The following is a 26,169-nucleotide window of genomic DNA, read 5'->3' as shown; positions in this document are numbered from 1 at the left end:
TTGCACTAAGGGCCTCAGCTCCTAGCTGACTGTTGGCCAAAGGATGCCTTCAGGGTTTTGTTTTGTTTTTTTTTTTTTTTTTGCCACATGAATTGTTCCAACGTGGCAACTTGCTTCATGAAAGCCAACAAGGGAGAAAATGTGCCAGAGAGATAGAAGTCAGAATCTTTTGTAACCTAGTCACAAAAATGACATTTCTTTCAATGATGAGGTATTATATCAGTTAGAAGCAAATCACTCCTTGGAAGAAGATTACACAAGGCCATGAATACCAGGAGGTGGAGACCTCTGGGAACAATTTTAGAAATTGCTTACCATATCCCACCAGAATACAAATTCTATTACAGAAGCAACACTTTTTTCATGTTAACTATCACTTCTCCAGGATTTTGAAGGGTGAATGGCCTGTTGTAGATGCTCCTTTAATATTTGTAAAAGGAAATACTGAATGGAGTAAGCTGTATGGATCAAGAGTAGAATAGTTAGGGATTGTTCAATTCAACGTGTCTTTTATTATGTTCAGGGGTTCTGTTCAAAGGATATTGAAATGAATCAAAGAACAGTGGGATGGATGGAGCTTTTATAGCAGTTAAACCAGGGGTGGCAGACTGTAGGGTGAACACAGACAGGGAGGAGCCACTGGCCTACAGAAGCCATGGGTCTGCTCACCTGCATCACCTTGTAGGGCTCCAGGAAGTGATCAGCTGATATTAGGCTTGATGAGTGTGTTTTACCTGCCAAGATGTGTCAGTTAGCTATTGCTGCCTAACAAACCACCCCCCAAATCAATAGTTCAAAATAAAAACTATTTGTTTCACGTTGTGTGGTTCAGAAATTTGGGTCAGGCTCAGATGGAAAGTTCTGCTGAGCATAGCAGGGCTCATTCACACATCTGTAGGTTAGCTAAGTTTGTTTACTTAGCCAGTGAAGTTTTTTTTTAACTTTTATTTATTTTTGAGAGACAGAGAGAGATGGAGCATGAATGGGGAAGGAGAAGACAGAGCAGGAGACACAGAACTTGAAGCAGGTTCCAGGCTCTGAGCTGTCAGCACAGAGCCTGATGCGGGGCTTGAACCCACAAACTGTGAGATCATGACCTGAGCAGAAGTCAGACGCTCAACTGACTGAGCCACTCAGGTGCCCCACCAGTGAAGTTTTAAAACATAACTGAAAATACTTTAACCAAGAAAATACTTAGACAATCAAGAGAAGAGGTCACCTTGAATCTGAGTGTGGTTGGACTTCTTCAACCAATAGGTATATCAAAAGCAATACTATGACTTCCAATGCTATATCATTAAAAACCATGCAAGCTTCTCCCTTGTTTGCTGGAAGATTCACTTTCAGAGGCTTGGGGCATCATGTAATAAGTCCAACTACCCCAAGGCTGCCATGCTATAGATGTCACGTGGGGAGACCGCATGGAGGTTCCTGAAACTACAGAGAGAGTAGTACAATGAGACCCCAACCATTTGAGCAGTCCCAGCCAGGAACCAGACATGTGAATAAAGATGACCCCCAAATAATTTCAGCCCCAAACCACTCAGGAACGCCAGCCCTTTGAGTCTTCCCAGCTTAAGCCCTAGATGCCATGGAGCCAAATAAACCATCCCCCGCCCCCCACCCCCCACGGAATTCTGTCCACAGAATCCACAAACATATTTAAAAGAAAAATGGCTACTGTTTTTTACTGAGTTCGGGGGTGGTTTGTTACACAGCCATAAAATATTGGAATAGATGGCCTCATTCATAGCTGGAGGTTGACTGGCTGGTGATTGAGGCCATAGAAGTGATGGAGTCATATATCTTTCACGACCCAGGCTAGCTTGGGCTAAATCAGAGTAGGCAGCCTTCATCCATCCCCAATAGAAACAGCAAAAAACAAGTATAAATTGTCATCACCAAATTTTCAGAACTCTGGAAAACAGTCAAAGATTTAGAGCAACCAAGTAAATCCTGAATTAATAATAATAATAAAAAGGGCAACTCCAAAAATGGTTAAAGGCTTTGTGGCATTTTTATTTGCCCTTGTCCCACCCTCTCCCTAGTATGGCATTGTCTTAAAAAGGGAAGCCCATGTTCCCAGTGTGAGACCCTTGTCCCTGGTTCTGGAGGGAACAGAGGAGGCTTTATTCAAAAATTATAATGAGTGCCTGTTCTAACCTGTCTGGAAACTACCTGAAAGACTGACACAAAGTACACATCTCTGTTTTACTTACTTGGCATTCAAGTAAACTTGGCTTAACAACCTGGAGACATCTGAGGCAAAGATTATGGTCAAACCATACACTACATTGCCTGGGGCTCAGGATCAAAAGCTGGGGAGAGTGTTTTTGGAAAACTGGGATATTCAGAAACACCTGTGTATCAACTGGGATGTAGAAAGTCTGGTGCATGCCCAAGGCAAAATACATGCTCAGAAAAGACCTGAGAAGACCCCAAGGTTTACTTCAGGCTGATTCTAGGCTCAGTGCAAGCCTGGCTAAGTGTTGAAGGAGTGCTCTGGCACAGAAGCCATTTGCGAAGACAGAAAGGTGGGGTTTTTGTTTTATTTGCTTGCTTTTTTAGCTCCTGGCGTTTAAAACAAATCTCTGCAAAAACACCAGCTGAACCACAAACTAAGCAACAGAGACTTCAGTGACCATGCACATGAAGGAATATGGTATTTGCAAGAATTGTCAGAGGAAGTCACTTACTTAAAAAATGCATTACTAGGGGCGCCTGGGTGGCGCAGTCTGTTAAGCGTCCGACTTCAGCCAGGTCACGATCTCGCGGTCCGTGAGTTCGAGCCCCGCGTCGGGCTCTGGGCTGATGGCTCAGAGCCTGGAGCCTGTTTCCGTTTCTGTGTCTCCCTCTCTCTCTGCCCCTCGCCTGTTCATGCTCTGTCTCTCTCTGTCCCAAAAATAAATAAACGTTGAAAAAAAAATGCATTACTGGAGCTCTCACCAATCAAAACACAAAAACAATAACATCCAACATCAAATTCTGGAGCCAAGGGAGAATCTGATATCCAAAGTTATCACATTATAAACATACAAATGTCCAGTTTTCGACAAAAAAAAAAAAAATCAAAGGCATACAAAGAAACATAAAAGGAAAAAAACAAAGGAAAAAAACAAATTGACAGAAACCGTCCCTGAAGAAGTCCAAATACTGGACTTACTAGAAAAAGATTTCTAAACAACCGCCTTAACTGGTCTCAACAAGCGAAAAGAAAATATGGACAAAGATTTAAAAGAAATGGGGAAAACAATGTATGAATAGAATGAGCATGTCAATAAAGAGATAGGAATTATAAAAAAGGAACCAAACAAAAATCATAGAATTGAAAAGTTCAAGACTGAAAATTAAAGATCACTAGTAGTGTTCAACAGTATATTTAAGCAGGCAGAAGAAAGAATCAGAAAAGTTGAAGATAGCACAATTGAGATTCTCAAACCTGAGGAGCAGAAGGAAAAAAGAATGAAGAAAAATAAACAGAGTCTAAGGGACCTTTGGGATACAATACACACATTATGGGATTCCCAGGAGGAGAAGAGAGAGAGAGAGGTAGAAATACCATTTGAAAACAAAAACAAAAAGAAAGCAACAACAAAAAACAAACAAGCAAAAATACACAATGATTGAAACTCCCCAAATTTGGTAAAAAACATGGATCTACAAATCCATGAACTTCAACGAGCTCTAAATAAGATGAAACTCAAAGAGACTGAGACCCATCGTAATCAAACGGTCAGAAGACAAAGTGAAAATCCTGAGAGCAGCAAGAGAAGTGATTCATCATCTCCAAGGGATCCTCAATACTAAGAGCTGACTTCTCACCAGAAGTCATGGCAATCAGAAGAGATTGTGGTGACATATTTAAAGTGCTGAAAGGAAAAAAAAAAAAACTATCCACCAAGAATTCTATATCTGGCGAAACTATCCTTCAAAGATAAAGAAGAAATCAAAATATTCTCAGACAAACAAAAGCTGAGAGAGTTCATGACCACTAGACTTGGCCTGCAAGAAATGGTAAAGGAAGTCCCTAGGGACTGAATTAATTGATTGATTAATTGATTGATAAATTGATAAATTGATAAAATTAAATTAATTAATTGATAAATTAATTGATTTAATTTCCAGCCTCCAGAACAAAAGAGATAAATTTCTGTTGTTTATAAGCCACCCATTCTATGGTATTTTGTTATAAAAGCCCAAAGGGACTACAACAATTCTCAACGGTGAGAGACCAAAAACTTTCCCCCTAAGATCAAGAAAAGGAGGAGCGCCTGGGTGGCTCCATCGGTTAAGCACCCGACTTCGGCTCAGGGCATGATCTCACAGTCCATGAGTTCGATCCCCGCGTCAGGCTCTGTGCTGACAGCTCAGAGCCTGGAGCCTGCTTCGGATTCTGTGTCTCCCTCTCTCTCTGCCTCGCCCCAGCTCACGCTCTGTCTCTGTCTCTCTCAAAAATAAACATTAAAAAAATTGTTTTAAATAAAAGAGTAAAATACCTGAGAATAAATTTAACCATGGAGGTGGAAAGTTGTACATTGAAAAAACTACAAAATATTGCTGAAAGAAGTTAAAGAATACATAACAGGTGGAAAGATACCCTGTGTTCAAGGATAGGCAAACTTAATATTCTTTTTTTTTTTTAATGTTTATTTATTTTTGAGAGAGACAGAGACAGAATGTGACTGGGTTAGGGGCAGAGAGAAAGGGAGGCACAGAATCTGAAGCAGGCTCCAGGCTTCGAGCTGTTAGCACAAAGCCCTATGCAGGGCTTGAACACACAAGCTGTGGGATCATGACCTGAGCCAAAGTTGGACGCTCAACTGACTGAGCCCCTCAGGCGCCCCAGCAAACTTAATATTCTTAAGATGTCAATACTACCTGGGCTCAGTTGGCTAAGTGTCCAACTCTTGATTTCGGCTCAGGTCATGATCTCACGGTTGTGATCACACTGAGCGTGGTGGAGCCTGCTTAAGATCTCTCTCTCCATCCGCCTCTCTCCTTTCCGGATTGTGCATTCTCTCTCTCTCTCTCTCTTAAAAAAAAAAAAGTCATTCTTTCCCAAAGCTATCAACAGATTAAAAAATACCAAACTTCCAACAAGTCCTTTTAGCAGACTAGAGATGCCAATTCTCAAATTCATATGAAATTGCAAGGGGCCCCAGAAAGCCAAAACAATCTTTAAAAAAAGAGACACAAAGTTAGAAGACTCACATTTTCAGATTTCAAAACTTAATACAAAGCTACGGTAAGCAAAACACTGTGTCCTGACATAGGGATAGACATATAATCAATGGAATTGAAATAAAAGCCCAGAGACAAACCCATACATCTATGTTCGGTTGAATTTTTGCAATGGTACCAAGTCCATTCAATGGGGAAAAATAGTGTCCTCAGTAACTGGGGTGGGACAACTGGATGTCCAAATGCACAAGAATGAAATTGGGCCCCTACTTCACACCAGATATAAAAACTAACTGCAAATTGATCAACAACCTAAATATAAGAACAAAAACCAAACAACTTGTAGAAGAAAATGTAAGGTTAAATCTTTATGAGGCTGGATTTGGCAATGGATCCTAAGATATGATCTCAGAAGCACAGACAACAAAAAAGAAACAGATTAATTGGACTTCATCAAAAATTAAGATCCTTGTGCATCAAAGGATGTTCTCAAGAAGGTAAAAAGACAACTGACTGAATGGGAGAAAATATTTGTAAATGATATATCTCGTAGGGGCTTAATATCCAGAATATATAAAGAGCTTCTGCAGCTCAACAACAACAAAAAGACATACAACTCAGTTTAAAAAATGGGGAAAAGACTTGAACAACCTATCTGCCAAGATGCTGTACGAATGACCAATAAGCACATGAAAAGATGCTCTCTCCCTGTTAGTCACTAGGTAAACACGAATTAAAACTACAATGAGATAACGTTTCACACCTACTAAAACAGCTATAAATTTTTTTCAATGAAAAAAAAAGCAAGTACTGGCCAGGATGTGTGGAAATAGGAACCTTTGTGCATTGCTGGAGGGAATATAAAATGATGCAGCCACTGTGGAAAACACCCTTTGGTAGTTCCTCAAAGAGCCAAACACAGAATTACCATATGATCCAGCAATTCCACTCCTAGGTAGATAGCAAAAGAATTGAAAGCAGGAACTCAAGGAGATATTGGCATGTCCATGTTCGAGGCAACATTATTCACAAAAGCCAAAAAATATGGGAATGCAAGCTGGTGCAGCCATTCTGGGAAACAGTATGGAGGTTCCTCAAAAAACTAAAAATAGAACTACCCTACGACCCAGCAATTGCACTACAAGGCATTTATCTACAGGATACAGGTGTCCTGTTTCAAAGGGACACTTGCACCCCCATGTTTCTAGCAGCCCTATCGGCAATAGCCAAAGTATGGAAAGAGCCCAAATGTCCATCGATGGATGAATGGATAAAGAAAATGTGGTATATATACACAATGGAATATTACTCGGCAATCAAAAAGAATGCAATCTTTCCATTTGCAAGTACGGGATGGAACTAGAGGGGATTATGCGAAGTGAAATTAGTCAGAGAAAGACAAAAATCCTATGACTTCACTCATATGAGGACTTTAAGAGACAAAACAGATGGACATAAGGGAAGGGAAACAACAATAATCTAAAAACAGGGAGGGGGACAAAACAGAAGAGACTCATAAATATGGAGAACAAACTGAGGGTTACAGGAGGGGCTGCGGGAGGGGGGATGGGCTAAATGGGTCAGGGGCACTAAGGGATCCACTCCTGAAATCACTGTTGCACTATATGCTAACTAATTTGGATGTAAATTTTTAAAAATAAAAAAATTAAAAGCCAAAAGATGGAAACAACCCAAGTGTCCATCAACAGGGGAGTGAATAAACAGCACGTCATGCACACACACAATGGAATATTACTCAGCCATAAAAAAAGGAATGGAGTTCTGACACATTCTACAACATGGATGAATCTTGAAAACATTATGCTAAGTGAAAGAAGTCAGGCACAAAAGGACAAATATTGGGTAATTCCACTTATATGAGGTAACTAGGAGAGCCAAATTCATAGAGACAGAAAGTAGAATCGAGGTAACCAGGGGGCTAGGGACGGGGGGGATGGGGAGTTAGTGTTTAATGGGGACAGAGTTTCTATTTGGGGATGATGAAAACATTTTGGAATGATTTGCAATGATTGCACAACATTGTGAATGTACTTGATGCATCGAACTGTAGTCTTAAAAAGGGCAAGTGTTGGGGTGTCTGGGTGGCTCAGTCGGCTAAGCGTCTGACTTCGGCTCAGGTCATGATCTCTGTTTGTGAGTTCAAGCCCCGTGTCGGGCTCTGTGCTGAAAGCTCGGGCCTGGAGCCTGCTTTGGATTCTGTCTCCTTCTCTCTCTGCCCCTCCCCACTTGTGCTCTCTCTGTCTCTCAAAAACAAATAAATGAAAAAAAATTAAAATTACAATTAAAAAAAAGGCATGTCGTGTTATATATATATATATATATATATATGTAATCACAATTAACATTTTTCAAAAAAGAAAAAGAAGTCACAACGCCTGTTAAGGTCTAGGCTTAGAATTACCCAGCCTTATTTCTGATGCATTCTGTTGGTCAGAGCAAGTGACAAAGCTAGGTCAGATTCAAGTGATAAGAAAACACACTTCACCTCTTCATAAGAGGAGCTACAGATACTATGGCTTTCTCTGCTCTCTTTGAGACAAATAAATTCTAGGCTCCCATGGTCAGTATTCACAACAAATGAATTTTGAGTCCAAAGTTTAACCCAGAAAAAAATTTTTATTGTGCTAAAACTGGTTATCAGAAAAATACTGAGCGAAGAGTCTTTTAATAAACTTGAATGTGCAAAAATCGACTCTGAAGATATGACAGCCACACACCAAAAAAATCACAGTGGTAGAATTGACAGTTGGTAAAAATTGGACAAAATGAGCCTCATTAATGAATCGAATGTTTCCAAAAATCACATGGTAAAAAATGTTCCCGATAAAGATGATTTCAATCAAGTAAAAATGAGCATAGAAAAAAAAAAATTGGGAACGGTTTAGCTCCACTAAATAGAAAAAGGATCCAGGAATCTAATTGGCTAAATGCAGTTTGTGATTCAAAAGTATTTTCCAACAGAAATGTGTTGGATTTTTTTCCACTGTGCTTATAAAAATGGAATCAAAGTGTCCCCAGAATAAAACCATCCTTTGTGAGAAAATGGCCATGTGAGGACAAGAGGGTCAAATGTCCTGTGCATCCTTCTTGTATTTGACTTTATTCACCAGACACCAGATGCTGCTAATCTCCCAGGAAAGACCCCAGAAATGAACTGGTCATGACTCCTTTCCGGGGTACCCCGGACTCCACCCTGACATGTGCCTCCACAGACCTTTTTGTTTCTCACATCCTGGCTACCTGTCCAGGTTTTTCTGTCCCTCGGAAGGTATGGCTCACACCAAACTGTTCTTTTCTGAGGGGATCACTAGTGGGGAAGATCTCTGGAAACCAGGGCAAATACCAAGACTTTGGCCCTTATGATGGCTCCTCAGTCCTCCTCCCCCCCGCCCCCACCCACTGAGGGACCATAATAGGATTGTGGTCCAACATAAGGATTGTCCCTTGCTGGTCAATTGATCCTTATCATGTCCTGGCATTACTCTTATCCTCCTGACTTAATATCCTGTATCACATTTCTAACCATGTTCATGCAGGCCTGTGGCCCCCTCTCAAGCCCACCCAGGAAATCAGGGGACAACGTCGATGAGATTCATTTCAGCTTCGTACTCTGCAAGTCCAAAGTCACCTTATAACTTTGTCAAGACATGAAATGCCCAGCACATAAGCTGACTTTAAACGAAGGGAGGTAAAGATCTGTTCTTAAAAAAAATAAAAAATTGGGAAAGGGGATATGGGCATGTGGGGAGAAGGAATGCATTATATTTATTTTTACCACCAGAGTTTTTAGAAATATGTTTTGGGGCTTTTCTTACAGTTCCAGAATTTTAATAGATGTAATGTAGATAGTAAGAGAGAGAGAGAGAGAGAGACAAAGACGGTGTGGACAGAATCAGAGTGTTAGGCAGGGGCAGAGAGAATACACAGTGGCAGGGAGAATGCAGGCAGAAGCAAAATGTAGATAGAACAGAGCGTACACAGAGGCAAAGAGAGATGACCAGGGGCATGGAGCGAACAGATGTCAGTCATTGCTCCCAAAACCAGATAGAAGCCCCTGGTATTTAGAAGGTTGAAACCTCAGATCTTAGAAAGTCCTGATAACGGCCCACTCTCCATCCCAAGCCCCCCCATACCCATTTCTGTCTCCCCATTTTCAGCCCCCATTCGGAACCTACAATGTCACCCTCTCTTCGGTGACAGGGTCTTTCCCTACCCCACCCCCTCCAGGGTCCATCCCTTGGGGTGGGAACGTGTCCTTTTTGCTAAGTCTTGCCTGCCATCAGTGACTGTCCCTACATGCTCCTCTTCAGCCTGAGTGACACTCCCCCACCGTTTTTCGTCCTTGTTGAGAGTCTGGGGGCTACCATTCATTCATCCCTTCATTCATCAAGCATTTATACTTAGTTTCCAGGAGCCAGGCCCCTTGCCTACGCCCTGCATCATCCACTCACGCCCACACCCCACGTGGGGCGTGGGAGGGCCGTATAAGCAGTGGTAACAGCCTGATCAGAGTTTTGATGGGTGAACATAAAGCACTGTGAGCCCCAGAGAAGATACTTAACCCGGCCTAGACCAGGTTCGGGAACCGGCTTGAGCCTTGGATGTGACCCCACCCCCAACAGTCCCGCCCCCCAGCCTAAAGCCGGTCTCAAAGGTGCGGTCCCATCACCGCCCCCTCAGCCTGCCAACGCCCCTTCTCAGACCCAACCCATTAGCCTCTCCCTTACTGGCCCCGCCCCATTGTTGGTCCAGGTCACGCCCCTCTCAGCCCCTCCCCTATTTCATTCAATCCAGGCCTCAAGCCCCACCGCCCGGGAGACCAACCTCAAACCAACCTCACGATCCCATTGGCCAGAGAATGTTAGTGCACCGCCTTCCATCGGTCTTATTGGGTCCCGAGGTGTCAATCTTCTTTATAGAGTCCCAACAGTTGCCATGGCCGAGATTTGAGGGGCAGATAATAATGGACGTCTCAAGACGTCTCGTTATTGGGCAGAAAGCCCGGCTCTGGGCGGGGCTTAGAGCCAAACGCTTGGCTGCCTCTGTCTGGGGTTCTTCAAGGCTGCAGCCTTTCCTGGAGACACACCCCTCCCTCCTTGTTATTGGTGCCGCCAGGTGTTGCTCAACAGGATTCCACATGTCGATAGGAAAAACTGCCCGTCCTTCACAGCTTTCCTAATTTCAATTTGCTTCTCTCCTTAGAGGCGGCAACCTTCTGGCCGTAGCCAGGGCCCTCCTCACGGAATGGCCACGGATTGGCCCGGCATCCCGTCACTCCTGGACCGTGGGCGGAGCCAGGGTGCCTGGGGGCGGCGAATTGGCTGACTGGGCCTCGGGGGCGGGGCAGCCGCTCCTGTCAGCGGGTGAAATGGCAGCGGCAGAACCGGCGGCGGCCGCGGTCCCGGGGGGCGGCTGAGGGGGCCGGGCCGGGGCTGCGGGGCGAGCGGCGCGGCGGGGATCCAGCGGCGCGGCCCGGGACGGTGAGGCTCGGCACGGCGATGGCGGCGCGCTCGGCGCAGGTAGGCAGGCGGCGCGGGCCGGGCCTCCCGGGCGCCTTCTCAGGCCGCCGGCTCCGCGCTGCGGCCCGCGGGGGGCCCGGCAAGACCGGGGCTCGGGCCGTCTCGCCGCGGAGCCCGCGCTGGGGGCCCTCGGCACTCCCGGCACGGACCCCGGCTGTCGGCCTTGGGCCCCGGCCCCCGCCCACCCTCGTTCCCCGTGCCTCCGAACCCCTCGGGGCCCCTCCCCGGGCCCTTCCGGGCGCCCCCTCCCCCATCCCGCCCCCTCCCCAAGAGCCTGCCCCCCTCGGCCGCGAACTCCCGCCCACCCTTTCCACAGACGCGCAGGACTCCTCCCGGACCCTTCAGGGCTCCCCCAGCCCCCACCCCGCAGACCCGCCCCCCACAGGCGCCCCCCCCTCCCTGCAGGCCCAGGACCCCCGCCCTCCCTCTGTCCGGATCCCTCAGGACCCCTCCCATCTGCAGACCCCTTGCCACCCCTCCCTCCCCTCACTTGGCATCCTATCTCAGGGCCCAGGCCTGCCCCCAGCCCTAAGGGTGTTAGCCTCAGAGCCCTACCCCTCCCTTCCGACCCCACAGGACCCCTCCCCTAGCCTCTGTGAATCAGGATTCGTACCCACAGGCCTGACCTCGGCCTGCTGGCCCATCTCCCACCCCCAGCAACCCCATGCCCAAGGGCACCCGGAAAAATCACTCCTCAGGCTCCTCCCAGCGCGCTCCAGCAGCTGCACACACACCCCTGAGCCTGCTTCCTGAGCATCCACCCTCCCCTCGTGCTCAGGACCTCCCAACAGATAGATATTCTGAACCCTCCTCCCCTCCCAGAGACGCATCTTTCTGAGAGCCCCACACGCGCCCGTGCGCGTGCACACACGCACATCTGGGAGCCAACAGTTCTCTCGCGCAGAGAGATGACCACGAACCCTCCACAACGCGTCCGGACAGACGTCCTGCCCCCCAACACACAGGCATCCAGGAGCCCCCTGGTACGCGGGCGTGCGCGCTCGCACACACACACACACACACACACACACACACACACACACACACAGAGCTAGACGCTCGGATCCCCTACGCACACAGAAAAACTTAGGACCTCCAACACAGACGCAGACAATTGGTACCTCCCCCCACACACTCGCACACGCAGGACTCCTTAGCACTTTCACACGCCTCCGTAGACGCCACCTGCCCGGGTCCTCCCGTAGTGCCCAAAGCTCCCAGCGCAGGCAGACTTGGAGACCTGAGCTGTTTGCCCTGCCCCAGGCAGCCAGCCTGCCCGGCGTCCCCGTTGGGGCCCTGAAGGGTGGCAGGGTGACCCAGAATCTCCCAGCACCCCTGTGGACACCTGCCCCGGGCCTCTCTCCCCGTACCCGTCTCTCCCTGCTTTGCCCTTCTTCAGAGGGAAGGACACTCACGCTCCCTCCTACACTGAAGTCTCCCAAAGGGAAGCCCCCCCCTCCCCACGGCCTGCCCCCTGATTTATGCCACCCCCTGGTGGGGAGGGGGAGTTCAGGCTGCTCCTGAAGTCTGACCAGACCGGCAGGACCAGCTTCCGGACCCATCATGCACGCGCCAGGGGCAGCCCCTCATAGCCCGCGTGAGTTCCTTCACCCACCACCCGCGTGTCATGCCAAAATGAAACGGCTCCCTTCTCCCCTGGCATTTGGGACCCGGTGGGGCCGGGCTGGGGCCTGCCAGAAGCACACAGCTCTTTGTTAAGGAATATTTTCAGGGGAAGAATGTGCTGAAGAGGCCCGGGTGGAACACAAGTGAGTAGTCAGCTTGGTTTGTCCCAGGGCCGGGCTTTGGTCAAGCTAGAGGCCCCAGCATCCACGCGTCTTCCCGGGTCGTGTTGGTTCCCTCCGCCCGTCCTGCCACCCTACAGCTGTCACCCTCAGGTCCAACCTGTGGGCGCCCCTGGGCTTTTGTGGTCACCCCTGTGGGCGGTTTGGAAGGAGCTGCAGGTGGCTTGGCCCTGGCACAGAGATGAGGAAAGGAGATCACAGAGCGGGCACGATGGTGTGGCCGGGACTGCAGGGGTGAGGAGTCTGGGTCCCGCCCGCGCCGAATCCAGATCAGTCCAGCCCCCGCACTGCCTGTCTGGACTCCTTTGAGCCACATTAGCCTGGAAAGCCCCAGAGAAACAAGCCCAGGCTTCTTTGTGGATATTCACCGGTGGACTCTGGACGGCCCTGAGAAGGAGCCCATATTGGCTCGGGGCGTCAACTTCTCCATCTGGAAAATGGGGGGGAAAGATCCTTAGATCCTCGCTTTGTACTGCAGGGGAGCCAATGAGGTTAGGATGTAGTCCTGGATGTCCCCCTGGGCGCCATGTGGAAGGGGCCGGTGGGGTCCAGCAGGGCAGTCATCCATCCATGGGCGCTGGCAGGATCACTGGCCGCCCTCGTCCCCTGGTTGTAATTCGTTGGCACCTCTCTGGATGATGGCCATCTCTCTGTGGCCCAGCTGCATCTCAGGAAGCCGGCTCAGGTGGGGGTTGAGAGATGGTCTGTTGTGGGATTTGTGGCCACACAGAAGCCTCCCGTGGGGACGGAGGGTAGGAGGGGGACTGCTTGCTGGCAATGCCTCTGGCCCGCGTACACCTCTGATGCATAGACCCGGGTAGGGAGAGGTTTGCTCTGCCCGCTTGCTGAAGGGAGGGGTGGTGAAGACTCCTGAAGGTCACGAGGTACACAGGAAACAGTCTCCACCTCCCCAGGGTGGGACCTTGTGCAGATCCAGTGGGGTCAGAAGGCTCCTCAGAAGAGGCTGGGTACGAACTCCTTGGGAAAACACGAGAAAGCTGCCAGGGAGGGCTTGTGAACAGCATCGGTGCGCTTTTACCCTCGCTTGGGATGCAGGCCTGTGTCTTTGTGTCTGTGTGCTTTGGCAGGTGCAGGGGGGCAAGGAGGAACGTGATCTCAATTTCCTCTTGCAAAATAGAGGCGCTGATTGTTCTAGGTGAAGCCCTACCAAGTATTAGGCACCGAGTCAGCTGCTGGGGTATGAAAGAATGTCACATGTGGTCCCTGCCCCGCAGCTAAAGACCCTCCTGGCATCGGGAGGCAAGAGCTGAAACCAGCGGTGTGCCCTGCGATCAGGCCCGTGCCACATGCTAGGCCCTGTGCCAAGCACCATTTACATACTATCTCATTTAATCTTCCGAACAACCTGGAGGAACCTAGATTCCAGTGTGTGCCGTCCCCACCACGTCCTGCTGCTTGCCGTGTGGAAGCATGAGATGGAATTATGCACAGCGTGCGGCGGGAGCACAGAAAGGGTCCAACGCATCCCTGGGGCATCAGGAAGGGTGGAGCAAGGATGACGTAGAGGCCCAGAGAAGAGCTCACCGGGCAGGCATGGCAGGGAAGGGCGTGCCAGGCAGGCAGAGTGCTTGGACAGAGGCCCACCAAGCAGGAGCCAGCGTGGTGCATTCAGGAAATCGTGCCTCGTTTGGTGGGCCTCATCCTGCAGGCCCTGTGTCCCAGATGCTATCCATGGGGCGTACCCTGTGTGCTGCTCCCTGGGAAAAGGGACCCGTAGCTGGAAGAACTTGGACAGGCAGCAAGCCCCACCTTGCCCAGGGGAGTCTGTAGCACATGGGCTCCGGTAGCCAAACAGGGGCAGTGAAAGGAGCAAGCACGAACTCACCAGAGCCAGGGAAGCGATGTATCCCTTCCAGGGAGATTTCGAAGGCCCCATCCGCACAGCACAGCTCGCCTGCACTTTTCCTGCATGGCTCAGCGTGCTGTGATGTGTCGTGAGATGGTTTCATTGAGGTCTGCCTCCCACAGGAGACCACTAGTCCCACGAGGGCAGGGTGCCTCTCTGTTCATGGCTGAGTCTCAGGCGACTGGATGCTCGGTAAATACTTGCATCGTTTCAGGATCTGACAGTCTTCCCTACTCAACCCACTTACGAAAGAGCACCGAAATCTCTTCCCCAGAAAGAAGTCGACCTGTTGGCCTTGGAGAGCCCCCAAAGGCAGGGCGCGCCCACCTCGCCCCTGCCCTCTGGCCCAGAGAGCCTGTGCAGCTGACACGGGCACCAGAAAAGCTATCATCTTGGCTTTGAAGAGCCAAGTGCCTTGCAAGATGCCACTTGTCTTATTCATGGGTCCCTGGAAGGCTCATAAGGGCTTTAAATATTCCCCTTTGTCATCCTCAGGGACCTAGAGGAACGAGGGGTTTGCAGGAATGAAGCTGTTTTGGTGGCAGTAGGAAAGTTGGAGATGATACAGGGTAGTAAACATTTTATTATTATTTTTTTTTTTTAGGTCAGAAGGGATTCCACAGGCATACTGGTCCACCTCTCAGATTTTAATCTGAAGGTATTTGCTGCTGCTATTGTTACCAATAATGATAATGATAGTTTTACTGCGTTTAACTTTTAAAGAGGGCCACCACACTGGGGGTGGGCCTGCTGAGGAGGGGAGGTTTGTTTATTCATCCCACAAATATTGGATGCCTGATGCTGTGATGGAACTCTGGGGATCCAGGGGTGGGCTAGACAGCCCCTGCCCTCATGGAACTTTCCATCCCGCAGAGAACAAATACTATGGGCCGGCTCCTGTCCTAAGCACTTGACAGGTTTAGCTCAGGTGTTCCTCCCAACAAAACCTGGGAGGCAGGTACTGTTTAACAGTTAACCCTGTTTTCAGATGACAAGACTGAGGCAAAGTGTATCTCAAAGATAGAAAGGGATGTAGGAGGGATTTGAACGCAGGCTACTGGCTCTGAAGTTCTCCCAGGAGGCCAAGAGATCTGGGAACAGTTATACACACACCCACAGAGCCATGGAAGAAGAGACACGGATATGGAAACATCTAGAGCAGCATGGAGTTGCAGCAAGAACCGGGGAAAAGAGGAGGATAGACAGTAAGCCCTGAATTCCAACTGCTGTTCTCGTTACCCAAGGTTACAGATCGGTTGCCCGCCCCTCGCCAAGGGAAAGGGCCCAGACACCAGGCCATTTCCCCAGGAGCTGGAGCCAGCCAGGACCATGGCGGTCTGCGGGCCCACAGTGACCGTCCTGGCAGGCTGGGCATCTAGGGTCACATGGCATCTCCTGAGGCATCAGATTCAGAAATGATTCTGTGTCCCCCATAACCATGCCAAGAAGAGGATCAGAAGCCGGCGGGGGGGGGGGGGGGAAGTGGGGAGCCGAACTGGAAGGAAACTTGGGGTCTTTATTCTTGCCTCTGAAGATGCCAGGCTCTGAGAGAGGGCGCATACACACTCACCCCCTCTCCCCATTGAAAACCAACGACTGCACTTTCCTCAGTGCCCAGTAAATTGGGCATTCGAGTTTTGGGTGTATTATTCCTAAAGTGAAAGGAAGCAGAAGGCAGAGGTTCTGGAGTCAGAAATCCAAGCACAAGTCCTGCCTCCCCTCCCCCGCGGCCTCGCCGGGGACCCTGGCACCTGTCCTACTTGCTACGGCACCTGGCGTGTGTTACAACGGTGCTTTGCTTTTCTGTCCACGCTGATATGGCATCTTTTTTTCAAATTATCTCTCAAATAGGGTTTATTTTTTCGAACAGTTTCAGCGTTACAGAAGAACTGAGGACAGTGGAGCATCTTGTTGGCTCGGTCAGAGCATGTCACTCTTGATCTTGGGGTCATGAGTTCAAGCCCCACATTGGGCATGGAGCCTACTTTATTCTTATTTTTTTAATGTTTAATTATTTTTGAGAGAGAGAGCGAGAGAGCACGCTCCAGCAGGGGAGGGGCAGGGAGAGAGGGGGACAGAGGATCCAAAGCGGGCTCTGCACTGACAGCGGGTGAGCCCCATGTGGGGCTCAGACTCACGAACCATGAGATCATGAGTCAGACCCTCAACTGACTGAACCGCCCAGGCTCCCCAAAGCCTACTTTATTTATTTATTTTTAAAAAATTTTTTTAATGTTTATTTTTTCGAGAGAGAGACAGAGACAGAATGCGAGTGGATTAGGGGTAGAGAGAGAGGGAGACACAGAATCCAAAGCAGGCTCCAGGCTCCGAGCTGTCAGCACAGAGCCCGACGCGGGGCTCAAACTCACGAGCTGCGAGATTATGACCTGAGCCAAACTGGGATGCTCAACCGACTGAGCCACCCAGGCGCCCCTCCCCAAAGCCTACTTTACAAAAAAAAAAATTGAGACGATTGTACAGAGAGTTCCTGTAGACCCCACACCCAGTTTCCCCTATTAGTAATGTCTTCAGTTAGTCTGACACATTTGTTATGATTAACAGACTGATGTTGATACATTAACTACAGTCCACGCTTTATTCAGGTTCCCTAATTTCCTTGTCCTCTTCCAGGATCCCATCCTGGATCCCACGTGACATTTTGTTGTCAAATCTCCTTAGGTTCCTCATGGCTGGGACAGTTTCTTAGGCTTATCCCTACTGCTGATGACCTTGACAGTTTTGAGGACTGGTCAGGAATTTTCTAAAATGTCCCCTCGTCTGGCTTTGTCACATGTTTTTCTCGTAGTTAAACTGGGGTGATGTGTTCTGGGAGGAAAGACACAGAGGTGACCATGCCCTTGTCATCTCATCACAGGCCCAAGCTCTTAGTATGACTTATCACTGTCTGTGTTGACCTTGATCACTTGGCTGAACAGCACAGAGATTTTTGTCTTCATTTGGCAAATGTTTACCAACCACCTGCTAAATTCCAGATGTGTTAGGATCTTGGAGTAGAAAGTTAAAGAAGTTAGGCCTAGGGCTCCTGGGTGACTCAGTCAGTTGGGAGTCCAACTTCGGCTCAGGTCATGATCTCACGGTACGTGAGCCCGAGCCCCATGTCGGGCTCTCTGCTGACAGCTCAGAGCCTGGAGCCTGCTTCAGATTCTGTCTCCCTCTGTGACCCTCCCCTGTTCATGCTCTGTCTCTCTCTGTCTCAAAAATAAAAACAAACATTAAAAAAAAATTTAAAAAAAAAAAGTTAGGCCCTTGCCCTCAGCACGTTCATGACCCAGTAGGGCAGGCAGGCACGTATAGAAGTAATTGCCATAGAATGTGCCTTGGGCTGGGTTGTAGGAGATATTTGCAGAGAGGAGAGAAGTGAGCCAGCGTGCTGGAGGTGGAGGTTGACAGGAACAATTTCACAGGAAAAAAAATATTCAAAATGTTGGAGAATGCCTTTCCAGCAAGAGGGAACAGCATGTGCGAAGACACAGGCAGGAAGAAGCAGGTGGTCACAGAGGGCTGAACCTGGTGGGGCTTGGATAACAGAGAAAGGGAGGCCGGCAGGGCTGTGCGCACCGGGCAAAAACATTTGGTCTCCATCTCCAAGTAGGGAGTGGCTGAAGGGTCTGGGCAAGCGCAGAGGGCTAATGCCAGGCTTGGCCTGAGCAGGTGGGTGGAGGGCAGCACCACAGACCCAGCGAGGCCCCTCTGCATCAGGAGGAGCGGCTGGCTTTAGGGAAGGTCTTCCTAAAATGCAAGGCCAGCCAGGCTCCTGCCTTGGTCCACAGGACCCAGTGGGGGTCTGGCCTCTACAGAACTCTCCAGTCTCCTCTAGAGTAGCATGCCTCCCTCCTGCTTCTGCCCTGTGGTCCCTCTGCCACCCCATCCCACCCCTATCATCATTTTCTCTGAGCGATCATTCACATAACATAAAAGTCACCCTTTCAAAGCGAATGGTTCAATGGGTTTCAGTATATTCACAACGCTGTGCAATTCTCCTCGCTGTCTAATTCCAGAACAGTTCCTTGATCCAAAAAGAAATCCCCCATTCCCCCGTTCACCCTAAGCCCTGGCCCCGGCCACCACTATAGATATGCCTCCTCTGGACATTTCGTATAAATGGAACCATGTCACTTGTGGTCATTTGTGTCTGACTTCTTGTACTGAGCATAATGTCTTCCGGGTCCGTCCACGTTGTAGGAGGTGTCAGAGCCTCCTTCCTTTTTTATGGCTGAGTAATATTCCATTGTATGGATGGACCACATTTTGTTTGTCTGTTCATCCATCAACGGACATTGGGTTGTTTCCAATTTTTGTCTGTTGCGAATAACACCGCTGTGAAGAGTCATGTGCAAGTTCATGTGTGGTCATGCGGTTTCCATTCTTTTGGGTAGATATCTAGGAGCGGAATTGCTGGGTCATAGGGTAACTCCGTGTTTAACTTTTGAGGGAACTGCCAGATTGTTTTCCGGGCTATCTGTTCTTCCAAGCATGCCTCTCAATCTGTAATAGAAAGTTTGGATGGTCGTTTCTTATTCTCTATGCTCTGTACGCTCCGGGAGGGCCACGACTGCATTGGTATTTGCCCAATATGGTGCCCAGCACCTCGCAGGCATTCAGCAAATATGGGTGGGTGGGCAGGTGGGTTCAATTTCTCAACTCTTATGTTGTAGGCTCAGTGCAGGGCACCACAGTGGCAGGGACCCAGACAGTGGCGATTTTTACCCTGGTGGGTAATATTCAGGAGCCAGTTGGCAATCTTGGCTGGTGCTCAGGAGAAAGAGAAAGCTGGGGAAAGGAGAGTGTCCCAATTGGTGGCATTTATTTTGATCATTTAAGCCTCGACAGTGAGACCACCAGGGGCATGAAGGGACAGGGGCCGAGGCAAGGCCTGTGGAGGAAGAGGTGCTGTGTAGGACACTGAGAAGCCCAGGAAGAGAGGTGGGAAAGAAGCCAGGAGCCTGGCCTGTCTGAAGCTGGGTGGAAAAGGACTTCAAGAAGGAGGGTGCATGGCTGGCAGTGTCTAAACAGCCCGGAGAGGGGGAGGGAAGTAGAAAACGCCCAGCATCTGGGCCCTTCTGCCCCCACGCCCCCTGCCCCCAGCACACTGGCAGTCTCTTCCCACCCCTCTAGGTTGGCTTAGCCATGGGCTCAGCCTCATAAGCCATGCGCCACCCTGTGGGCGTGTGGAGGGTGGGAGTGCCAGCAGGCAAAGGGGTAGGCGGCCCACTGCCTGCTCTGCAGGGTCCAGGACCCCATTCAAGTGGCTGAGGTGGGGTAGAGGCAAAGGGGCTTGAAGTGAAGGATGCTGAGAGACTGGCACGTCAGACCCACTGGACCTGCATGTACATCTCAGGCTGGTGGCCCCTCAGCCCTCGAAGGGACTGCCCCATCTGTGGGTCTCTGTACCCGTCAGGCAGGGGAGGCGGTGCCTCATCTGCCTATTTCCCCCCATTTCCCTGTGCCCAGAACAGTGCCTGGCCCTCAGACGGCCCTCAGTGAGGATCAGGGAAGGACAGTGAGCCGGGAAGAGTTGGGCCTCTCTGGAGGGGAGGCAGGGCCACCTGCAGAGCTAGGAGGGTGGCGGGCCGGTGTCCGTCCCAACCTACTCAGTCCCAAGAGTGGCAAGATCTGGTCCGTGCAGGAAGTGCGTGCATGTGTGTGTGTGTGTGTGTGCACGTAAGAATGCGTGGGTGTGATCGTGTGAGTGGGCCCTGTGTCTGAGTGTGTACACATGGGTGTGGGTGCAAGATCGTGTGTGTCGCCGTGAGTGCAGCGGGTGTGAGGTAGTGTGTGAGTGTATGTAAGTATGTGTGGGTGTGTGCGGGTCAATTACATGAGTGTGTTAGTGTGTATGGTGTGTGTGTGTGTGTGTGCATCAGGAGGATGGCTTCCAGCGCCAGGCAGTGTTTAGAGAATCTGGCGACGAGTCAAGAGAAAGTTCCTGAGGGATCAGAAGGTTCTGTCTCTCGGACTGCAAATTTCAGCCGTGTGTATTGAATCAATTTTACTTCCTGTATGAAGTCCACATTAATATGTGATAAATATCTGGACAAGCCCTGCTAGTGGCTGGTTGTGTTTTGAAATCAGAAGGCCAGAGTTGAAGCAGTCCCTCGGGTCCTTTGGGGGTGGCATCGTGAACACCAGGGCACTCCAGGCCTCCTGAGATGGCGGGCCCAGACCACCACACTGGCCACATGTGGTCTCTTGCTCCAGGGCTCCCACTGCTCCCCCACCCCAGCGGTGCTTAGGAGGCTCCCGTGCTCGCCTCCCCCACCTCTCTCCCACCTCCCAAGCCTGCCTTCCCAGCTCCTCCCCGCCCAGAGAGATCCTTCCAGGTCAGGGCTTCCTGTGCACAGCCCGCCTCTGCCCTGGCTGGTCACAGACTTTGACTCGGTGGTAGGCCCGGAGCGGGCCCCACCTCTCTCCGGAGAGGTTAACTCCTGGCTAGACGGTGCAGAGTGGCCCGTTCTCTGGGGCAGTTGTCGCTGGCCAGCGAGGCCGTGGGAGGAAGAGCTCTTCCAGTTCTGCTAGGGTTCGCCACCCAGAGTTTGTACCGCCCACCCAAGCCAGAGCCCTCGGCACCCAACAGAATCAGAGAGCCTTGGGGAGCCAGAGGCAGAACCAGGGGCCCTGAGGAGCCACAGAGACCTGGGAAGGGAGGGTTCTGGGCCCCCTACAAGGTGAAAAAAGAATGATGCCCTCTCGCTCCCACCCCGTGACAGGGCAGCACAGGGCAAGGAGGCTGGAATCAAGTGTATGGCCAGGGTCAAGCCCAGCCACCCAGTGGGCCCTCAGGTGTCAGTTGGGGTCTGAGTTTAGGCTGCAAGTAGGCGCCCAGTGACCTGATGGCAGGTGTGAGTGAAATGGTCTACTCTTGTCCTGTCATTGTCCTTCTGCTGCCTAGGGGACCAGATGCCCCCTCTCCGGGGCCTGGCCAAGGGCCCCTCTGGGCGGAGCTGTCAGAGCCAGGTCACGTGGGGTCCAAGGGCAATAGTGGATTCCTGTCACAGACTATGCAGGAGAGTAGGGGGACGTGAAGGAGCCGTCCAAAGCGACAGGGAGGGGAGGAGCACTTTCTTCCCGCCTCCATGGCCCTGGAGATCCCCATTCTCTCAGACCATTGATGCTTGGGCTTACCAGAAACATGACTGAGTGGAAAGAACACCGCCCCCAGCCCCTGCCTTCGCTCCCCTAGCCATGCCCCACCCCTAAAACCTCCCACCAGGGTGATGGCAGCTCCTGCCAGCAGTCCCCACACCAGGCATAGCAGAACCCTGGAGGCCAGCTAGATGTTGGCCCTGGCTCTGGAAGGAATGATCAAGGCCACCATCTAGAGAGCAGTCATTAAGTGTCAGGCGCCGTTCTCCCACGTTCCATGCGGTGGCACACTCAGGTTCACCGCCACCTTCTGGAGCAGGTCCTGTATGATCCTCAGTCTTTGGAGACTCAGAGAGGCCAGGGGACTGGCCCAAGGCCACCCAGCTAGTTGAGGGGGAACCACGGTTCAGACACAGATTCGTCTGAGTCCAGAGCCCTCGCTTTCGGTACGGTGCTGAGCTGCCTCTCCTGAAGCCGGCAGAAAGCAAGAGGCTAGTGTTCTGGAAGCCACCAGGAGGGCGGGGCCAGATCCTCCCCAAGAAAAATCAGACAAATGGGCCTGGCACCCGCCCGGCCAAGATCGGGGTACTGACGAGAGCCTGTGGCTCTCGCTCTGCATCCACCGGGCCACACATTCCCAGCACTTTGACGCGTCCATCCCCGGCTTCCCAGCCCAAGGGGAGTCGACTCTTCCGGCCTTTGGCAACACCAGCCAATCAATGGTAGAGAATAATTGTTTCTGGCTGTGCCAGCCACCCACTTTGGTTGATGAGACGGGGAAGGTCGGATGCTGAGGCAGGGCTCCCAGGACAGGATCTAGCCAGAGACAGGGACCAAGGCCGTCAGGAAGGGCCACTGGAGCAGGGGCTTCTGTGCCTCCAAGGCCTGAGTGACAGGGAGCCTTTGCCCCTGGTCCTGCTGAGGACTCAGGGATGTCAAGTTGAGACCTGGCCTTTATGCCCGGGGACAGCAGGGCAGCTCGGGCCCTGGCTGTGGTCCTTCTGTCTCCGTCCATGCATCTGGACCCAGGCAGGGATCATGGTAGCTGGTGTCTCGCATAGAAGGAGCCAGCATGGCCGTCCGCTGGGCTGGAGTACGTGGGGATGGGGGGTGCACCGAGCGGACAGACCAGAGATGGGCAGCCCGAGGTGAGGAAATGTCCGCAGGCGAGCAGCAGGCTCAGCCGGCCCAGAGCCAGCCAGACAGGGTAGGCGCCCCCACCCAGTGCTGACCATACATGTCTCCGGCCCCCAGACAGAGCTGTGACCTGGCCCTGCTCGCAGCAGACGAGCCTGCCCACCATGGCGAGCCCCACTCTGAGCCCCGACTCCTCATCCCAGGAGGCCCTGTCGGCCCCCACCTGCTCCCCCACCTCTGACTCCGAGAACCTCAGCCCCGATGAGCTGGAGCTGTTGGCCAAGCTTGAAGAGCAGAACCGGTGAGTTGGGGCCTGGGGGGCGGGGAGTGGCCTCAGGGGTGCAGCCTGGGCCCCACACAGAAGTTCCCGGGGGCCCCCCCTCACACTAAGAGCTGGGCCCGGCCCTCGGCAAAGTAACAGCGCCCACCGGAGGCTTGACAAGGGACGTCTTCTGCCGTCCTCCAACCCCAGATGATCGGTTTCCCCATTCCGATGAGACCAAGGTTTCAAGAGGGCCAGTGAACCTGGCCTTCGCTGGCTGAGCCTCTGTTGGAGGGAAGAACAAATCCTCTGACTCTGGAGCCAGGCCTTCCCACCTGTCTCCTCTGGCCCTTCCCCTGGTTTCAAAATGTAGGCGGTATTATTATTCGGATACAACGAGGCCAATGGACAGAGAGTTTGTGAGTCACCGCCTCTTAGAGGAGGGGGCCCGGCACACCATGTGGGGCTAACCAGAAAAGCACCAGCGTCGGTCAGGGGGCAAAGGGAATGAGGCAGGACGTGAGCAAGAGCCTTCGTTGTGGTTCCTGTAGGAAGGAACAGCGAGGCCGACTGGCTAGCTCGAGTAATCTCAGCGGGCTCGGGGGTGCAGGGCCAAGCCTAGTTGGCCTGGCACCTGGCCCTGGGGTGATCAGAGCAGGGGAGGGGGTTGGTTTGGGGGTTCTAGATTGGTTGGTCTGCATAGGAAAACTGCGCTTGGCAGGCAAGTCCTTACCCATCTCTAGGAATCTGCTGGGCTGCCAGAGGGTGGTCCCCCCCCGGGGTCAGCGAGGCCCCAGATGGCGGAGCAGCAGAAACACACGGCCACACAGCTGCTTGCCAGCTGGCTGAGTGGCTCGCCCTCCCTGCACCTGGTGCGTAGAGCGTAGATCTTAACCAACCCTGCCCTGCGGTGCTGGTACGCGACTGAGTCCGCCAATGCACGGGCTTCTCAGCCCCGTGCTAGACACAAACGGGACACAAAGATGTTGGCCTCTCTGGGGGCCCGGGAACGAGGACCACGGCCCAGAGAGGGTAGAGCACCGGCTAAGGCCCCCCAGCGAGAACAACTTAGACCCAGTCTGGGACTCCTGAGAGGAGGGGCCGGGCTCCCCCGGGGGTGCCCTGTCCCCAGAGAGTCACTAGAGCCCAGGGGCGGGGGCAGGAGTTGGCCGCAGCCGGGGCCCCGCCCCCACCAGCCCCTCTCTGCCCAGGCTCCTGGAAGCCGACTCCAAGTCGATGCGCTCCATGAACGGCTCCCGGCGGAACAGCGGCTCCTCGCTGGTGTCCAGCTCCTCGGCCTCCTCCAACCTGAGCCACCTGGAGGAGGACACGTGGATCCTGTGGGGCCGGATCGCCAACGAGTGGGAGGAGTGGAGGCGCAGGAAAGAGAAGCTGCTCAAGGTGGCGGGGCCTGTGGGGCTGGGCGGGGCCGGCCGGGTCACTGGGCCACCGGAGGGCAGCACCAGGGTCCCAGGGCCATCCGGGGGCCCCCCCCGCGGGCAGAGAGCGGAAGTGGAGATGAGCCTTGCCAGGACACGGGAGGGCCAGGGCCGCGGTGCAGGGTGGGGCCGGCCAAGCTAGTGGCTGTCACGCCGGTGTCTCAGGTACCCGTTTGTTTCCCGCCCGCTCTGTTCCGTGACGGACTGGGGACCGCGCATTAAGCAGCATGGCTTCTGTCCGCAGCACGGGGGCTCGGCCAGCTCTGGGCCGCAACCGAGCCACAGGCCAGCCCCGTCTCAGGGCTGGACCGGGTGGCCGTGGGGAGGCCGCCCTGGGACAGGGTCCAGCCCGGCCTCCCGCCCCCCCCCGCCCCCCCCCCCATTGGCAGGAGCTGATCCGCAAGGGCATCCCCCACCACTTCCGGGCCATCGTGTGGCAACTCCTGTGCAGCGCCACGGACATGCCCGTCAAGAACCAGTACTCGGAGCTGCTCAAGATGTCCTCGCCCTGTGAGAAGCTGATCCGCAGGGACATCGCCCGCACCTACCCAGAGCACGAGTTCTTCAAGGGCCAGGACAGCCTGGGCCAGGAGGTCCTCTTCAACGTCATGAAGGTGAGGCCCGGGGCCGGCGGGTCTCCACGCCCAGACCCCGGCCTGTGACGGCCCGCCGGCCCGGAGGGCCCCTGCGGTAATGAGCGTGTGTCCCCTTTGCAGGCGTACTCCCTGGTGGACAGGGAGGTGGGCTACTGCCAGGGCAGCGCCTTCATCGTGGGTCTGCTCCTCATGCAGGTAGGCCAGGCACCAGCCACAAGCCCGGGAGGTGGGCCAAAGCAGAGCGTGCCCCCGTCCAGGGTCCTCCTGGGGCCAGACCTCCCTCCCCACCCACCTACGACCCCCGCCAGGCCCCAGGCCAAGCCCCCCGTGGGTGGGCTTGGAGGGGCTGGCTGCCTGTCCTGGTCCACCGTCCCCTCCGGGAGCTGCCCGGTCACCGCCCAGGGCTGGCACTCAGGCGGAGGGCTTAGGTCAGCCAGTGCGGTGTTAGCTGGGCCAAGGGTTTCCTCCAGAGAACCCGGCAGACCTAGGAGGGGAGAATGGAGACAGCTGGGGCTAAACCAGAGGGTGTCTCACCTTGGGCGCTGGGGGTGGCCAGCCCCAGGCTTCAAGTCCCAGCTCCCTGTTTCCTGCCAGGAGGCCTGTGGTCTCAGCCTCAGGAGTTTTCCCATCAATGAAACTGGGATGATGATATTTACTAGGGGTTTGTTATGAGGGTCCAGGCAGCCTACGCAGTCCGCGTTCTGTAAGTCTAAACGTAACAGAGGCAGGCGAAGCACCACGCCCCAGGGCCATAAGAAGAGCCGCGAGCGCCCCTTCCACCCTGCCTGTCCCCACCCACCCAGATGCCCGAGGAGGAGGCCTTCTGTGTCTTCGTGCGGCTGATGCAGGAGTACCGCCTGAGGGAGCTCTTCAAGCCCAGCATGGCCGAGCTGGGGCTCTGCATCTATCAGTTCGAGTCCATGCTACAGGTAAGCGGAGGCCGGGTGGTCTGCACCCGCTCACCCCACGCCCGTGGGTGCTAACCTAGACCTGCCCCGTTCCAGTCTCTTTAGCTGAAAGTTCCAGGGCTGGGAAATCGCACACAGAGGTTCCAGCTCAGAAGGGGGTCCTGTGCTGCGACAGGGCCAGGGCGGGGGGGCGGGGGGGGGGTGGATGGGTACTGCCCCAAAGGGTGCTTCAAGCAACGGGGCAAGGGCCAACCATTGATGGTGGGCACCCCTGAGAACATGGGACTCCCAGAGCCACCAGGGCAAGAGGGGTCGGGTTGGCTCTTGTCA

At 52.7% G+C, this 26,169-nt stretch overlaps 1 protein-coding gene across 7 annotated transcripts in view; it reads left to right on the top strand.

Annotated features, from left to right (window-relative positions):
* Positions 1-10,626: 10,626 nt before the first annotated feature.
* Positions 10,627-26,169, top strand: part of EVI5L (ecotropic viral integration site 5 like) — a 29,328-nt gene continuing 13,785 nt past the window's right edge. For 3 of the 7 annotated variants that reach the window (XM_023244660.2, XM_023244658.2, XM_023244653.2), the window contains exons 1-5: positions 22,752-22,935; positions 24,108-24,297; positions 24,725-24,949; positions 25,052-25,126; positions 25,735-25,860. In XM_023244660.2, the coding sequence (XP_023100428.1) occupies positions 22,799-22,935; positions 24,108-24,297; positions 24,725-24,949; positions 25,052-25,126; positions 25,735-25,860 (753 nt within the window). In that variant the 5' untranslated portion in view covers positions 22,752-22,798. Of the gene's footprint in view, positions 10,722-13,917; positions 14,002-14,937; positions 14,963-14,997; positions 15,052-22,751; positions 22,936-24,107; positions 24,298-24,724; positions 24,950-25,051; positions 25,127-25,734; positions 25,861-26,169 lie in introns of those variants that run through there. The other 4 variants (XM_023244666.2, XM_023244672.2, XM_023244662.2 and 1 more) reach the window with 4 other exon arrangements.

The sequence above is a fragment of the Felis catus genome, chromosome A2, assembly GCF_018350175.1.
Source record: "Felis catus isolate Fca126 chromosome A2, F.catus_Fca126_mat1.0, whole genome shotgun sequence".
Classification (NCBI taxonomy): Eukaryota; Metazoa; Chordata; class Mammalia; order Carnivora; family Felidae; genus Felis; species Felis catus.
This window is presented reverse-complemented; position numbering and strand designations above follow the sequence as displayed.